This window comes from Tachypleus tridentatus, chromosome 6 (assembly GCF_004210375.1).
Source record: "Tachypleus tridentatus isolate NWPU-2018 chromosome 6, ASM421037v1, whole genome shotgun sequence".
Taxonomy (NCBI): domain Eukaryota; kingdom Metazoa; phylum Arthropoda; class Merostomata; order Xiphosura; family Limulidae; genus Tachypleus; species Tachypleus tridentatus.
Genome location: NC_134830.1, coordinates 85,983,433 through 85,999,721, shown reverse-complemented (window position 1 = coordinate 85,999,721; position 16,289 = coordinate 85,983,433). Strand labels below are relative to the sequence as shown.

At 28.9% G+C, this 16,289-nt stretch overlaps 1 protein-coding gene across 1 annotated transcript in view; it reads left to right on the top strand.

Moving 5' to 3' along the window:
• LOC143252952 (transformation/transcription domain-associated protein-like) overlaps positions 1-16,289 on the top strand; it is a 258,974-nt gene that overhangs the window by 63,822 nt on the left and 178,863 nt on the right. The window contains 4 exon segments of the mRNA XM_076505896.1: positions 841-979; positions 2,486-2,564; positions 3,873-4,071; positions 5,433-5,524. Of these exon segments, the coding sequence (XP_076362011.1) occupies positions 841-979; positions 2,486-2,564; positions 3,873-4,071; positions 5,433-5,524 (509 nt within the window).

Below are 16,289 nucleotides of genomic sequence, written 5' to 3'. Positions count from 1 at the left end.
TCTTCATTCAATTTGTCAAGTGAAGTTTCATGTATCACTTAGAATTCTGGAAAAATGCAGTTGTATTTTAAGTGAAAAAAGTTAAGATACTTTTTTAAGATACAGTAACATTGTGAAATTAAAATTAAAATTTACCGTAGATTTTACATATTAAAAGATAAAATTATATCATTGTTTATAAAATACACATTGCAAGGAATATTCAAGTGACAAGTTTAAGGTGGTGTGGGCCCTACATCCCATGTAATTTTACATAGAATAAAATTATCAGTGGGCTCTGAGGCTGACCCCCTCCTCTAGTCCGTACTTAAATATGCCACTGAGTGCTCACAGAAGAATGTGATGAAGATAGTTTCCTTTAAACTCCATTAAACAGATTCCATGTTTTATGTTTTGTTTGTTTTTAACAAGGTTTCTAATTTTACATCAAAGAAATCAAATTTATAAAGAGAAGATATTTAATCACCAGTCGAGTAATTGTTTTATTAGATAATATTGAAGACCACTTTTAAGTCTTTTTCACATAATAGATTTTGGAAAACCAGGCATGGAGAATTCAGTTCAGATTTTCAAATTTGTTTTGAAAACAAAAGACAAAAATTTATAACTGAAAAGTATTTAATTTTTTAACTGTGATCACAAGTATTAATTGTAGCTGGTTTATTTAATTTAAAATTATAAGTTACGTATTTATTTATTTTCTTCCTTATTGCCAAATTAATATCATGTAAAATATTGCATGTTAAATATCTATATAAGGGTTTCTTTTGTATGATAAGTTAAGTTTTTACTCATCATTTTCTGATATTATTATACAAAATGGTTTGACCTACCTTTCAGGATATTGTAAATGCTCATGCTGGAGAATTAGCACAGGGTTTGCTTGGGTTACTAACTATGTGTCCTCATGAAGTAGCACATCTTAGGAAAGAACTTCTTATTGCTGCACGACACATTTTAGCTACAGAACTTCGAAATAGTGAGTTGGGAAAACTTATGTTTCTGGTAGAATGTTTTGTAATTTCAGTTTGTATGATAACACATAATCTTTAATACTTTTTTCTTGCACAGTGTATATGCATACACACTTAATGAAATTTACTAGTTAAAATGGAGATAAAAAATAATTACTGACAAAATTTACTTTTTTAAAGAGATGTTATGTTTTAAACTTTATTTTAAACATCAAAGTGGAACATAGTGAATGTTTTATGTAATGGACAGTTGAAATTGCTTGTACTTGACGAAATACCTTAATTATAAAATTGAGGGAAGAGAAACAAAGACAGTTGTACTTTTCACAAATAATTCATTTATTAATGACTATCATTTTACCAGTTAAGGCATTAAGTACAGAATGACATGGTTTGCAAACGTTATTATATGTTTAACCAAAAACCTGAAATAACTTTGACATTTACTTTCAGACAAGTAGAGTGAGAAGTGCAGAGGAGTTTAAGTTTGGTTGGCCATTCAGAACATTTTCTGGATTTGATTTTGGACTTTATTTAATTCTAATATTTACAGGCTATCTAATTTGTTTGTTGTTGTTGTTTTCACAGATGTATAAATTTTTATAGTTTTTTACTGGATGAAATTGGTGTTTAGTTTCAGTAATATGGGATGCAAAGGTTGAATCCATTTTCCTTAATTTCCAGCTTCTAGAATGTCTGTTAATTCTCATTTATGTGGTACATCCTGTTTAATCTACATATATGCTATTGCAGTATTGACAGGTTAATTAGTAAACACCATCGTTGCTATACTTTTTAATTTTGTCTTTTTTATTGTACAATGTTTTCCCAAGATTTTCTGTAGAGCAGAAGGTTGTTTTGTAGGTTTCTTTGTTCACTGTATAATATATTTTGGGAAAAGGTTTTCCTATGTACCTTATTTGTAACAATTTTTGTTATTGATGTTGTTTGGTGCATCAGTGAGTATATTGATTTTAAGTTTATGGTTTTTAATTTTTTAAACAACAATGTGCCAGTGAACGTCATTGTATAACCACTGTTGGCAGCAGTTTGTTTTATTGTTTTAATTCATTTTCATAGTCTTCAGGTGATAAGGGCACAGTGGTAAGCCTGTATCAAAAACTATGGAATACAGAAAGATTCTGAAATTTTGAATGTCTTGCAGTATGTATAATGGTGTCTTTTTTCTCAAAATATACTTAAAATCCTCTCTACTCGTCTCAAGGTGAATGTCAAGATTACTTCTTGTTCTGTGGTTAAATATAAATGTGTTTACAAACTTTTTCAGTTTGTAGGTGGTGATGCCTTTACACATGAAACCATGGTTGTTAATTAATGGAATATTTGTGAAATGCACAATTTTCTTTGTTTTGTTTTGTTTTTCCTCAATTTTGTACCAGTAAATATTTCTTGACATTTATGGATGAATTTTACATACTTGTTTTATATAGTCTCACTGATGTCATTACCTTTAAAGAAAAGTATTATGATTATAAACCATTTTTTGACAGAATTTGTGAGCTGCATAGAAAAGTTATTTGATGAAAATACATTGATTGGTACTGGCTGGACAGCTCATGAATCACTAAGGCAAGTTTTAATGAAAAGTGCTCTGAACAGTGTAGCTTAATTGAATGTACAAATCATAACAGTTTTTCTGTATATGCTTTTATATATTTATTATGCAAAAACTACATTTAAAAAGAAAATGTATACACAAATTTCAAGCAATTTGAGTCTAGATAGCATTTTACAAAATGAAATTGCACTCCCTCCCCTTGTACTGTGTATGAAAGAATATTACACCCAACATATGAATCTCTAAATAGGTTAATATTAATTTGCAGGTCGAATATCCTCTCTTGGAAGATCACAATACTAGATTTATTATTTGTTTTTGTGTAAGGACTGCAATTGAGAGCTTTGATAGACAATCCATTCCATCTCACCACACACTTAGACTTGGTTTAGCCCTTCTACTACATTAGTTTCATTAGTATGGCTTATGTGAAAAGTACATCTGGACAACTATTGTTTGTGCAACAACTGAATACAATTGAATTTATATTTTCATCTCACATCTTACTAAGCTAGTATGATCAAACTTATGGAATGATGAATGTACTGCCTTATACTTAGCAAGGAATATGATAAGAATTGATGTCTGGTTTTTAACATTCCCCATACTATTTTTTGTTCACATGTTATATTTTAATGTAATTACCATGCAGAAAATAAAAGTGTTTATTTCTGAGCACTTCTTATTAATATTTTTGCTGTGATCAGTATTTTTAATTACAAAATTTAGTTACTTTCCTTAATAATATAGAATAAAGTTATTGCTATAAGTATTGCATGTAATTTTTTTTAATTCTCTTGGTATGTGTGTTTATATATTTACATATATATTGAAAATTTATTAAATAATAAGCACAGGTTTTAACCATTAAGTGATTCATAAGTTTGGGAGAAAATCAGCACCTTAAGTGGGTTTGGTTTTGAAGATGTTTTTCAGTTAAGTTCCATTGAAATAAATTTGAGAGAATGTTCTAACAAACTTTGTTAAATGTTAAACATAAATATTTTTACTCAAAATCTTGACTTTAACATTCATAAAAAATGAAGTTTGCATGTTACTGAACATACTTTAATTTATTTTGTCATTTTCATGATTGTAATTTTTCATTGCTAAAGCATGAAGGCTCCTTCCTTGAACAGGTTGCAGTTCTCTGTTATATTTGAAAAAGTGCAGTGTTTGATATCAGTATGTAACTTCTCAAAATAAGATTTACAGGAGTATAAATATGTGTTTTCAGTATGTAGCATTTAAAGTATATTTGTATGTTTATAAGACTTCTGGAACAGTTAATTGCTTATGCTTCTTCTTTTGATTAACAGGTCTTTAGCATATAGTACTTTAGCAGATCTTGTTCACCATGTACGACAACATTTACCAATGAAGGAGTTGGCCATTGCTGTAAATGTGTTCTCTAAAAATGTCCATGATGATTCCCTAACAACAAGTATCCAGACTATGTCCTGCAAGCTTCTTCTGAACTTAGTTGAATGCATCTGTAAAAAGTCTGAAAATGGAAATGTAAGAGTATTTTGTATGTATTTTCGTTGGTATATATATGAGAGAATTGTCTGAACGAGATATTTAATTTTTTTTTTCTGATGAAAATGTGACTGTTATTATTTAATCACTTGTTTTTTATGTAAAGAAATTAAAGTGTTTGTGACTTAGTTCTTTAGAAAATTTGCACACAAGAAATAAAATTCCAACATTATCACACATTTAACCATTTTTCAAAAAATTATGAGTTTAAGAGAGTTGCATGTGTTGTCTGTAGGGACATTGTATGTGTGTGTTAAAAGGCTCTTCCAATAACTTAAAATATCTAAAAGATCCACTATTTTCTTAGTTTCTGAAAAAGCACTTTACTTGGATGTAAATAACTCACTTTATACATGTAGAAGAAAAAGTCTACATTTTTTTTAGAAAAATACACCCCACCACAGTGCTGGCAATTTCCCTGCTTTGATATATATGTATGTGTTTAATTTGATACATTCGTGATAACATTTTAAGAAGTTGGTATTTGAATGTTTCCAACACTCTTTCACAATTTATAAAACTTAAACTATGTTATGTATGTAATCACATTTCTTTGGTATCATTGTAGATCAGGTGCTAACTTTTCTAAGATAATTATAATTTTATCAGCTGCATGAAAGCAAATGATGAATTTTACCAGAGAAATGTAAGCTTTAAGACAATTACACATAGGAGAATTGTAATTGGTCAATGCTGGTTGTTGCTACTGGCTGACTGTTATGCACCTGACTTTCATAAGGATTCTTTTTGTGATTGGTATACGAGTCACAGACTTGTTTTGAAATATGATACAAGTTTCAAAATTGGAGAAACAATTTATTAAAGTTCTCTCTTTTCTTTTCTTTTTAATTAAGCCTTTTTTCAACTAATTAAAAGTTTCAGCTAAATCTACTTTGTTTTAATTTCTGTATGTAAAATTTTGAATAATTTTATAGAATTTTACCTTTTTAAATTTATATTATGCTCAGACTTTAAACTAATTCATAAATCGTAAATTTTATTGTAATACTAAAGCACTAACTCAGCATTGTTTCAAGTGGCCTTGATATCTTTAAAAAACCTATTCATTCTATGCTATTGTCAGTCATCCAGATGACACTAAAATATGTAGTTATATGGTTCATAATGATTGATATCAATTATGTATTTAATAGTTTCTGTTAAACTAGAAGAATAATCCTGGCTTAACAAGTGCATAGTTCAGTATAACAGTACCTCATGAAAAACATAATAGGTCAATACTATTTCTTTTAAACTTGAAACAATGCAGAATTTACAAAACAAAAAATTGTGATATGTTTTTACACAATATAATAACATAATTTTGAAACATCTTCCAGGGTCGTGATCTTCTGATGAGGATGTTGGAAGTATTTGTTTTGAAATTTAAAACTATTGCTAAACAACAACTCCCAGTTTTAATGCAAAAATGGTAAGCTTCTTTAATGATGTGAAAGATATGTTCAATTTTGTGTAGTATAAAAAAATGTGAGTTATGAACAGTAATTTATATTCAGTGGCAACTGTTATGATACACATACCTTACACTTCAAATTTTAATTAAAAATTTGTAAGATGTATTAATATGAATTTTATGTATTAAAAAAGTGTATTCTGAAAAAATTAATTTTATTTATAAAATTATAGAAAAATATAAATGGCTATGCACTGTAAAATGTATTTACCATCTTAACTTTTGCAATACTTAATGCATGAGTGTATGAGCATTTGCACAAGTCAAACATTTTTTTAAAATTGTTAATGCAGTAAAGGTATCTTCACAACATTTGGTAGAGTTTAGTTAACATTATAAATCTTTTGTACACAAAAAAATCAGAATTTTTAAAAAGTATTTTTACTAAAGAATTAGTTGGGAAAATATTAGTCTGAGTATGAAGTGATTTTCATGTTATGATTAAATAAAATATTCATTGCCCCCAAATTCTCGTATGTCATATATGTAGTATCTAAAACCTACTTAAATATATTTCAAATGTTTGTTTTCAATAAAACTTTATATTTTATCTGTTATCCTATCTATTCTGTATGGAGTCAATCAGTTTGACTCACCTCATAACCACCAAAGAAAGACAACAATAACAGAAAGAAATCTATATTACCAATTTTTTCTTTCTAGAATGACTTCATATTGTAACATGAAACTACATTTATTTATCCTAATTTAAAATGGTAATGGTATACATCTATTTATAATTACATTTTATTGTTTTATTGTTCTGTGATTGTCATATGAACAACTAACTACTGCTGTTTATGCCATTATAAGTTGGAAATCACTTGGGGAAGGTGGAGCTCATGTTTCTCTGTCAAATTACATTATCCATGAACTACTTGTATGTGTGATGTGTGAAACATTTTTGTAATGTTATAATATTTTTTACCTTAACTACCCTAAAGAGACCCTTAATCTTACATTTTAGTTACTTTTATAATAATAAATGAAGAACAAACATGAAAATGTGGAAATAAAGTGCACACTACTATCTTTTTTGCTGCAGATAGCACTTAACCCTCCATTTTTTTTATACTAATGGTAGTAATGCACCAAAGAACATAGAATAATAACATGCAAAAAAACCAGCAATTTACCCTAACTATCACAGTTTTTCTGGCTTTCAAATTATGTGACAAAATCCTTTACAAATTCATCCAAGCTAGTTGTTATTCTTGTGGGAACCAAGCTCGTACTAACTGAGAAATTGATAATTCTGTTCAGAAAACAGTGGAACATGTCATTTGATAGATGAAAATTTTGGATTTAAATTGGTTATACATAATATAGAATTATATGTAAGAGAGAACTGTGAACAAATTTGAAAGAGAGGATATGATAGGTGGCTATGGCAAGAGGGGTCTGATTTTCTATTTGATGATTCTATAACCAAACAAAATTGAGGTTCTGAAAAGCATTGTTTGTCTGGGCAATGGTGATTTTAATTTACATTAAATTTCACAATCATTGGAGGGGTGGTGAATAAAACAGAAAAGAGAAGATGCTTAGAGAAAATATCTCATTTTTCACACGAGAAATTCAGATTTTTGTGAAATGTTGCTTCATGAAATTGAGAACTTAAAACTTATATACTACTAAGATGTGGATTGTCAGCTATGATTTCATGCTGCACTAATTAGCATAACTTAAACAAAACATGATTTAGTTAACTTTTGAAAATAATGCAAAAAACTGACATGCAGTTTAGACCCACCTGTTGTGAAATGGTTAAGTGATGTGATTTTACCCCTGCTGAATCACTGGCAGCAATTGCTACAATATCATCTTCATTGGCATGAACTGTCATTTGCATATTTAATTTGCCTTTTTTTCATGCAGAGAATATATATAAAGATTGAATTTTAACACGATTGTGTATATATGTACTGAGAATTCTGTAATAAGATGAAATTAGAAAACCTTTTGTTTTTCATTCAACTGGTTTTATATAGCCAGTATAATGAATAATTTATAATGCTAATAATTTAGTAATTAAGTGAAATTAGTAACTTTTTATGATTTATCTTTATTGAGCTTAAAAAACTATTTTATCTTTTATTGAAATCAGTGTACTGCAATGTGAAACGTTGTTAAATGTAAAATAAAATGAATAATACAGTTGTTTTTTTTCTATCTACAATAATGTGGCCTGGCGTGGCTAGGTGGTTAGGGTTCTCGACTAGTAATTTGAAGGTTACAGGTTCAAATCCTTGTCACACCAAATATGCTTGTCCTTTCAGCCTTGGGGGTGTTATATTGTGATGGTCAATCCCATCATTTGTTGGTAAAAGAGTTGGCAATAGTTGGTATTGATTACCTGCCTTCCCTGCAAAATTAGGGATGGCTAGCAGAGATAGCCCTCATTAATTTTGCACAAAATTCAAAAACAGACAGTCTAGTATGACAGCAGATTATAATAGACAATAACATTTAGTTAACCTAATAGCATTAGCTTCTGACATTTTTTAATAGGTCTTTGTTGGGAATTTTAGTTATTACTGTACTTTTGAAATATATCTCAGTGGGATATTTCCAATAGAGCTAAGGATAAACAAATGATCATGTTATGGTCCTGAAAGCTTGAGTAAGGTTTATTTGAATTGTAAAATTAAAAGTTATCAAAGTATTGTTACCTAGTCCAAGAAGTTTAAATTTTACATATTAGTTATTTTGTCAAGCAGATGTATAATAATAATAATAGACATGAAAAAATAAATTTTATATTTAATCTGAGTTCAGATCCTTTGCACTTCATAGCATGGCACTTTTTCTCACTAGGTTAGTTTAAATAAAAATTTGTTTAGCTTTGAAGTATGCATTTTAGAATGTGAAAAATATCTAAAAATGTCTCAAACTAGCATAATTTAAGTAACTTTCTAATTAAGTTAAAAAAGAGTAAAAAAAAATCCTTTATCTGCTTTCAGTTGAACAATAAAGGTCAGACACAAAGAATCTAAGACTAACTGTCTGCATGTGTCAATCAAAAAGAAATAATAGTAATAAGTTTTATGGAAAGTCGAATATGTTCTTTCTGTTGGTAATAAACACATCCATCCAATAAGGAGTTTCTTTGTATTTCAAATAGTTTGGCACTTTGAAAGCCATATTGGTATAGTTAGAAAATCTGAAAAGTGTTGTGGTGTAGAGGAGTGAAGATTGGGAATTTGCATAAACATCTCTGTTTGAAGTTAAGAAATTAAACCTAGATATAATTTGGATCAAAAGCTACATTTTGATTGCAAGTTATTGACATGCATTAATAATAGTTATTTAATTAACTGTAACTCTGTAAAAGCCCATGACATTCACATTTTGACTTTGTTGTAATGAAGTTAAAGGGGATTAGTAGATGTTATTTTGTCTCAAAGTCATGTTGAACCTAGTATTGGAAGCTGTTAACTCTATTGAGATTGGTAAGGGATCGGAGGGCATGTCATCACATTTGTAGACTTACATTCAAACTTTTATTGAACTATTGTTTTATGAACATGTGTCAGTACACTTGGTGTCAGATTGTAGATTGTAATTTAAATTTAATATTTTACATGAGTTAATTTCTTAATTTGAAAGAATATATATATATAAACTAAATATAGATTCTTGTAAGCCACATTGGTATGTCATATTCTGGGTTTGTTCAGATCAGATTACATTCTATGATACCTACAATACAATGTCTATAGTACCATATGAATCATGAACTCAGATTTGTTATATTGGCAAGCTAGAATATAAAATAAGAACCTGATACTTTTTTTATTTGTTAAGATATCATAATATTTATTAAATCCATCATATTGGCTTTGCCTACCACTTCATTATATGAGAATATTATGCCTTCTTTTTTATACGTATAAACCATTTGAAAGATTTACATTTCTTTCACATAAATTTTTTAGTCTTTTTAACTTATTTACAAGAGAAAAGCTCTTATGTCACTGGAGAGTTTGAAGTATTATAAACTATTATTTTAACAAAAGTTAATTTGTTTTAGATTCCAGTACAGCATAGTTAGGAAACCTGGTAAATTACAATAGATGTTGTAGTGTTGGTATAATTGTTTATAATTTTTGGCATTCAAAAAATGCATCTATAAAGTCTACAAAAATGACTTTAGTACATCTACATGTGAATCTGGGCAAGCCTTACAATGATTGTTAGCAAGTATGATGCATGAGTACAAAAAAGAACTTCAAAACAGTGAAGATCATTATTTTTGAATATTTTGTATTCACTGTTCTACATTTTGAGAAATACAACTGAAATTTAAATTTGTATTTTTAAATAATAATAATTATATATATATAGACACACACATGTATAATAACTGAAACCTCATTATCCCTTACAAAATATTAAAATTATGAATTAGTTGTTACTGTGTAATCACGGTAAAGATGCAAAAAGGATGTTTATGACCACTTTCATACCTATACAATTACTAAATCCAACCATCTGAGTTTATTGGATTGGATACAACTTTGTACAGAGCCATATTTTAAATAACTTCCTCTCACTTTTACATATCACTTTAAACAGTTTTTCTTGCAACTACTGTACTGTGTAACCAAGCTCACAAGTCCTACCCAACTGTGTTTACACAGCCAGGTTTTGAATACATTCTGTAGGAAAGTCTGCACGTTGACCAGTATTGAAACACTTGTTAAGTTTGTTGGATCATCCCAAAGTTTCCACAAACCCATAAATATTTTATAATGCTTTAGACAATTTTTTTTGTAGCCAACATACTGTCAACAAGTTGATAAGTCCTCTTCCACTGTATATTCAAAAAAGCAAGGAAATTTCTGCACCACAAAACTTGATACAGATGATGTTAAAGAACACAAAGTATGTTAACACCCAGACAGGAATGGTGATTCACTGCTTTATGTTCAGTAGGTTTCCACTTCAGCCACTTAACAGAAGTGGAATAAACATAGGAAATAAATTTTAAAAGATTAGAAAAAACTGACAAGATTTGATTTTGAACTTTGTTGTCTTTACTGATAGGACAAACAATATTACACTGCTGAACATAAAGAAAAAATATGCATTTTGCATTGTTAGACTCAACCACTTCTTTGAGTAGAGCTTCGAAAGATGAAAATAAGAAAAGGAAATATAAAAATAAAAACCTTTTTTAGCATTTAATAGGGAAAATGTGAACTATATGAAGTTAGCCTAAATACTAGCTGGTCAAAAGTTTAAGACCGTACTGAAACGAAGCGATAATCGGTAAACACATAACGAAATTTAGTCATTTGTGTTCAAGCATTAGTGTTGTCAACATCTCCCACTGACATCTCCTGTCTTACATTGGGTAAAAACATGGCAAAGGCTAAAAAGTTGACAGAGTTTGAATGTGGCAGAATTGTCGAGCTGCAAAAGGAAGGTCTCTCTCAACGTGCCATCGCTGGTGAGATTGGTATAATAAAACTGCTGTTGCAAATTTCTTAAAAAACCCTAAGGGATACAAAATGAAAATTTCAAGTGGTCTGCTCAAGAAAATTTTGCCTGCATTGAGCAGGAGGATTTGACAGGTTGTCCAGCAAGACACCAGCCAATTGTCGAAGGAGATTAAGGCCCTTACGGACGCAGAATAAAGCTCAAGAACAATAAGACGGCTTCTACGAGAAAAAGGCTTTAAAAATTGTAAACGTCTTCCACACCACAAAACAGCTTGGTTAAACTTTGCTGAGAAGCACCAAACATGGGATGTAGAAAGGTGGAAGAAGGTTTTCTTCTTTGATGAGAAATCATTTAACGTGGATGGTCTATATTACTTCCAACATTACTGGCATGATAAGGATATCCCACCTGGGACATTTTTACACAACACAATGGAGGAAGTTCCATCATGATCTGGGGTGCTTTCTTCTTGCATGGAACAATGGAGCTTCAGGTTATACAGGGACGTCAAACAGCAGCTGGCTACATTATCATGTTGGAGAGAGCATCTTTATTGACTGTAGGCCCTCGCTTGTGTGGAAATGACTGGATCTTTCAGCAGGACAACGCTGCAATCCACAATGCCTGCAGGACAAAGGACTTTTACATGGCAAGAAACGTGATTCTTTTGGACCATCCAGTGAGTTTGTTCGAACTGAACTCCCATTGAAAATGTTTGGGGGTGGATGGCAAGGGAAGTCTATAGAAATGGACGTCAATTCCAAACAGTGCATGATTTTCATGAAGCCATCTTCACCACTTGGAATAACAATACAGCCAGCCTTCTACAAACGTGTATATTGACCATGCCAAAGCAAATGTTTGCAGGTATTCACAATGACTGCTGTGCAACTCATTACTGAGACCTCTTGTTGGGCATTTCCTACTCTGTTTACAACTTTTTTTTTATATGGTCTTAAACGTTTGACCAGCTAGTATTTAGGCTAATTTCATAGTGTTCACATTTTTCCTATTAAATGCTAAAAGTTTTTTTATTTTTATTTTCCCTTTTCTTAGTTTCATCTTTTGAAGCTCTACTCAAATAAGTGATTGAGTACAACAATGCAAAATGCACATTTTTTGTTTATGTTCATTGGCTTTAAGATTTTGGCGAGCAGTGTATTAATTTTGTTTCTTGTTTCTAAACCATCTGCTAGCAGTAACATACATACAGAAGATAAGTGTGTGAAAAGGTGAGAAGTATAAGTACTTTAGAATTTTGTAATCATTGCTAACAACACATCTTATTTTACATTTGTAACTTGTATTTTTGTTATATACTGATTACTTAGTTAAAGAAATGGAGAATCAAGTAGAATGTTACAGTAAAGAAAATAACAGATAAAATATAAAGCTTCAATGAAAATAAAAATGTTTAATATTTAACTACTAGTTGTTTTGTTTTCACTATTTATTATTATTAAAGTAACTAAAATGCAAAAAAAATGAAACTTATTAGATAATATAATGAAAGAAAAATAATAAAAATCTTCATTGGGTAAATGAGCCAGCAGTTTGTGCTTTATGCTGTTTGATACAGTAGCTTAAGTTGCACATGTGCTGCATGATTTTCAACAAGAGTCAGGGTAATTTTAGTCAGACACAGTTCAAAGGTCAATAAAACAAAAATCAATGATTATAAATAGATGTATACTGTTACAAGATTTAAATTGTTTATGATAAACGTTTATGGTTTCCTGTTACAATATAAAGTTATTGTAGAACAAAAAATAAAGTAATTTAAATTTATTTCTTACTTTTTATGATGTTTACAAGGTTGGCTGATTGACCAACATTATATAGAGTTAAAATTGATAAAATAACAGACTAAATATAAAGTTTTATTTGTACAGACTTACTTTTGTAAGATTTAAGAGTTTTCCTACCACTTTTATAAAGAACACAGTAATTTTTTTGCAGATTAAGTAGAAGTGGAGAATTTTTTTTTAATATTCAAAACATTTATTTCATTAATGAAATAACATTTATATTCTGTCTGTGATGTAAAAACATGAATCTTTATTAGAAGATTATACAAATGTCATACCCAGCTGAGGATTGCTATTTTGATTTATATTGGTATTTTTAGCTTGTCTAGTTTAAAGATTGAAAAAAATCTTATTAAATTTTTCCATTCTTGATAATAGGAATTTGTATATCTTAAATATATACATTAACGTTTAACTTATGAAAAAAGAAATTGAGGTTGTTGAGTCTTCCAGTTAGATTTGAAATTCATTGTTTCAAGTTACAAATGCATCAGTATTTACCTAAAAGTATTTACTTACATTGCATTGCATTTGCCTCTCTCAATGAAAGACGTTAATTAACCAAGTTAATTGTGACTTAGAATAAAAACTATTATCAGTGTATTATTGTTTTGAATTTTTGTTTATACTATAATTTATTTAATTCAATATATACAAATTTTTATTAATAGCAAATTTTAATTTTGGGTCAGTATCAGCATGTTTTAAATAAAACATTAGTGTCTGTGAATTTCCTGAGTATAATATTGCACTTGTAACTTTCTACGAGGAGTGTCAAATGGTGTTAGAAAAAGCAGTGCAAATTTGGGCATTTTAACTTCAGTACATTTGTAGTTTTATCAGTATGTATCAACCAATCACCATTTCTTAAAGATGTATTCATGGTATCATCTGTATTTCAGTTTTGAAAAGCCATATGTTAATAATATAAATATGAAACAAAAGATCTATTCTTTTCAGCAGTATAAACCATTATTGCTTCCATTTCAGCAGAGTTTTGTAAGAAATTAAAACAAAGTAATGTTGCTAGAAGTGAAGATGGGAATAATTTCCTTATTTCTTTTTAACTTTCAGTACATGCATCTTTTTCTGCACATGGCACAGTGTTATAATGAGTTACATTCAAAACTTAATTAATGTTCTTTATTATTGTGAATAAACTTGGCATTAAGTATAGTTATTTACCCAAATCTTAATATGTTTTAAATTCTTTATTGTATATAAGACAGTATTTAGAAGAAAAAAAAAAATCAGTTTTTCATTGGATGAGAATTCTGACATTTACTCTCTTGGTATCCCATCTTTAATTTATTTTCCCTTTCTCCAAGAAGTACAAAATTTAACATAAATTATTCATTATAATGTTGTCATTCTATAGGCAAAGCATCATTTTTATAGCCCTCAATCTTGTTTAGTTACACAGCTATAAACTAGAAAATCATATTCCTCTTGCAACAACCTCCTGTCTCATCCTCTCTTTTAGAAAATATCCATAGTTTTCTCTAACTTTTGATACTATGTTATATTCCATTGTTTTCTGTACAGACTTGCTTATTTTGCTTCCAGTTCAAACTATTTACATAGAAAATACTTTAATTGGTTTAGGTGAGCTTTTAATGACACTCGTCTCATAGTTATAAAACCCAAAAACATAATGTTATTTTCTTTTTGCATGTTATTATTCTGTTTTGTTTTTTTAATTATTTAAGTGAAGAAAAACATTTAGTGCAGTAGTACAAAATAGTAGACTTAAGACACTGATAGTTGACAATAAAAAGAATACCTGGTAGGTAGTTTTTTCTTGTTTTTATGTGTACTCTTTATTTCTTATTAATAAAAGTAATTAAAATGTAAAAATTGGAAACGTTTTAGGTTAGAATAGGTAAATTAAATAAATAATAAATTTTCAGGAGGTACATTTTTGAGCAACTCAAGAGTAGCCTGTTCATTGTGTAATTTGGCAGGGTAATGTGAGCTATACATTTTCCAAGTTGTTTACTATCACTGATAGTTGACAATAAAAAGAATACCTGGTAGGTAGTTTTTCTTGTTTGTTATGGGTGCTCTTTATTTCTTATTAATAAAAGTAATTAAAATATAAAAATTGGAAACATTTTAGGTTAAAATAGGTAAATTAAATAAATAATAAATTTTCAGGAGGTACATTTTTGAGCAACTCAAGAGTAGCCTGTTCATTGTGTAATTTGGTAGGGTACTGTGAGCAATACATTTTCCAAGTTATTTACAATTTGAGTAGCTGGAAGTGTTAGCTGGATATGATTCAAAGAGTAATAAAACAATAGTTAAGTAGAAACAGATGTTTCATTGTTATGAGTTTAAAGGTATTTAAGATAAACAAATGTAGTTTGATGTTGCTACTTGAAGTCCTTCAAAAAGTAAAAAAAAAGATAATTTAGATTAATTTTGTATTTTGTTTGGTGGTTACAAAATTGGTCAAATTGACCAACCTTGTATAGAGTTTTGGTAGAGAAAATAATGCAAAATATTAAGTATTTTATAAAATAAATGTTTAATATTTATTTAAGTTTTAGATATTACAGAAATGAAATTTGAGGTTTTTCAGATTAAGAAAAATAATTTTAATCATAACATCAAAATGACTTTGGACTTTGAGCAGTCTATACTTTGATTTCATTTATTGATGAAGGAATGTTTTGTCAAAATGCTTCATTAAAATTTGATTTTTTTTGTCAACAAAAGGCTTTTTGTGATTACTGAAAGTTTGTAAAATTCCATGAAAATACACAACATATTAGAAGTTAATAGTAATGAAATTGTAATGTGTAGTTTGGGGTCATAAACTTGGCTGATTTGTTCTAGCCCGAAGTAAGAGATTTAAAGGTTGTGACAAGCTTACTTTATCATTTTATACTTTAGTTGTATTATGAAATTATAGTATCATAAGCAATAAATGTTTATTGTGGAACAGAATGAAATAGACATAGCTATGTCATTTTGCAATTGACAATAGTTTCATATCCCCCACAAGGCATAGTTTACAATAGGTTTTGTTGGCCAAAGTAATTAGTTAATGGGCAGAGAAAATCAATGATTGAAATGTGTATGAATTAGTGTAAAATATATTACATATATAAATTAAATGAAATATTCTGACTAATAACTTTTAGAATGGCTTGCTAAAGATGTTGGTGTGGTGAAAAACTTTCTTTTATTGTATGCCAGTTATCATAAACATAGTGAAACTGTCTGTAATGTCTTTTGAATCAAAACAAAAATAAAATTTAGTTTTTTAAAATAAAAACTTTAATGATAAGCTTCATAAGAAGATTGGAAAACAAAAATCAGTAGACATCTACAACAGTCGAGCATTTTTTTTGTATAAATGTATTAAATGAAATCTTTTTGACCATACAATGTTGTCAATTAATACAAATATTACATGTCAAAATAGGATATTTAATTTTGCAGATGATACATAATGACCA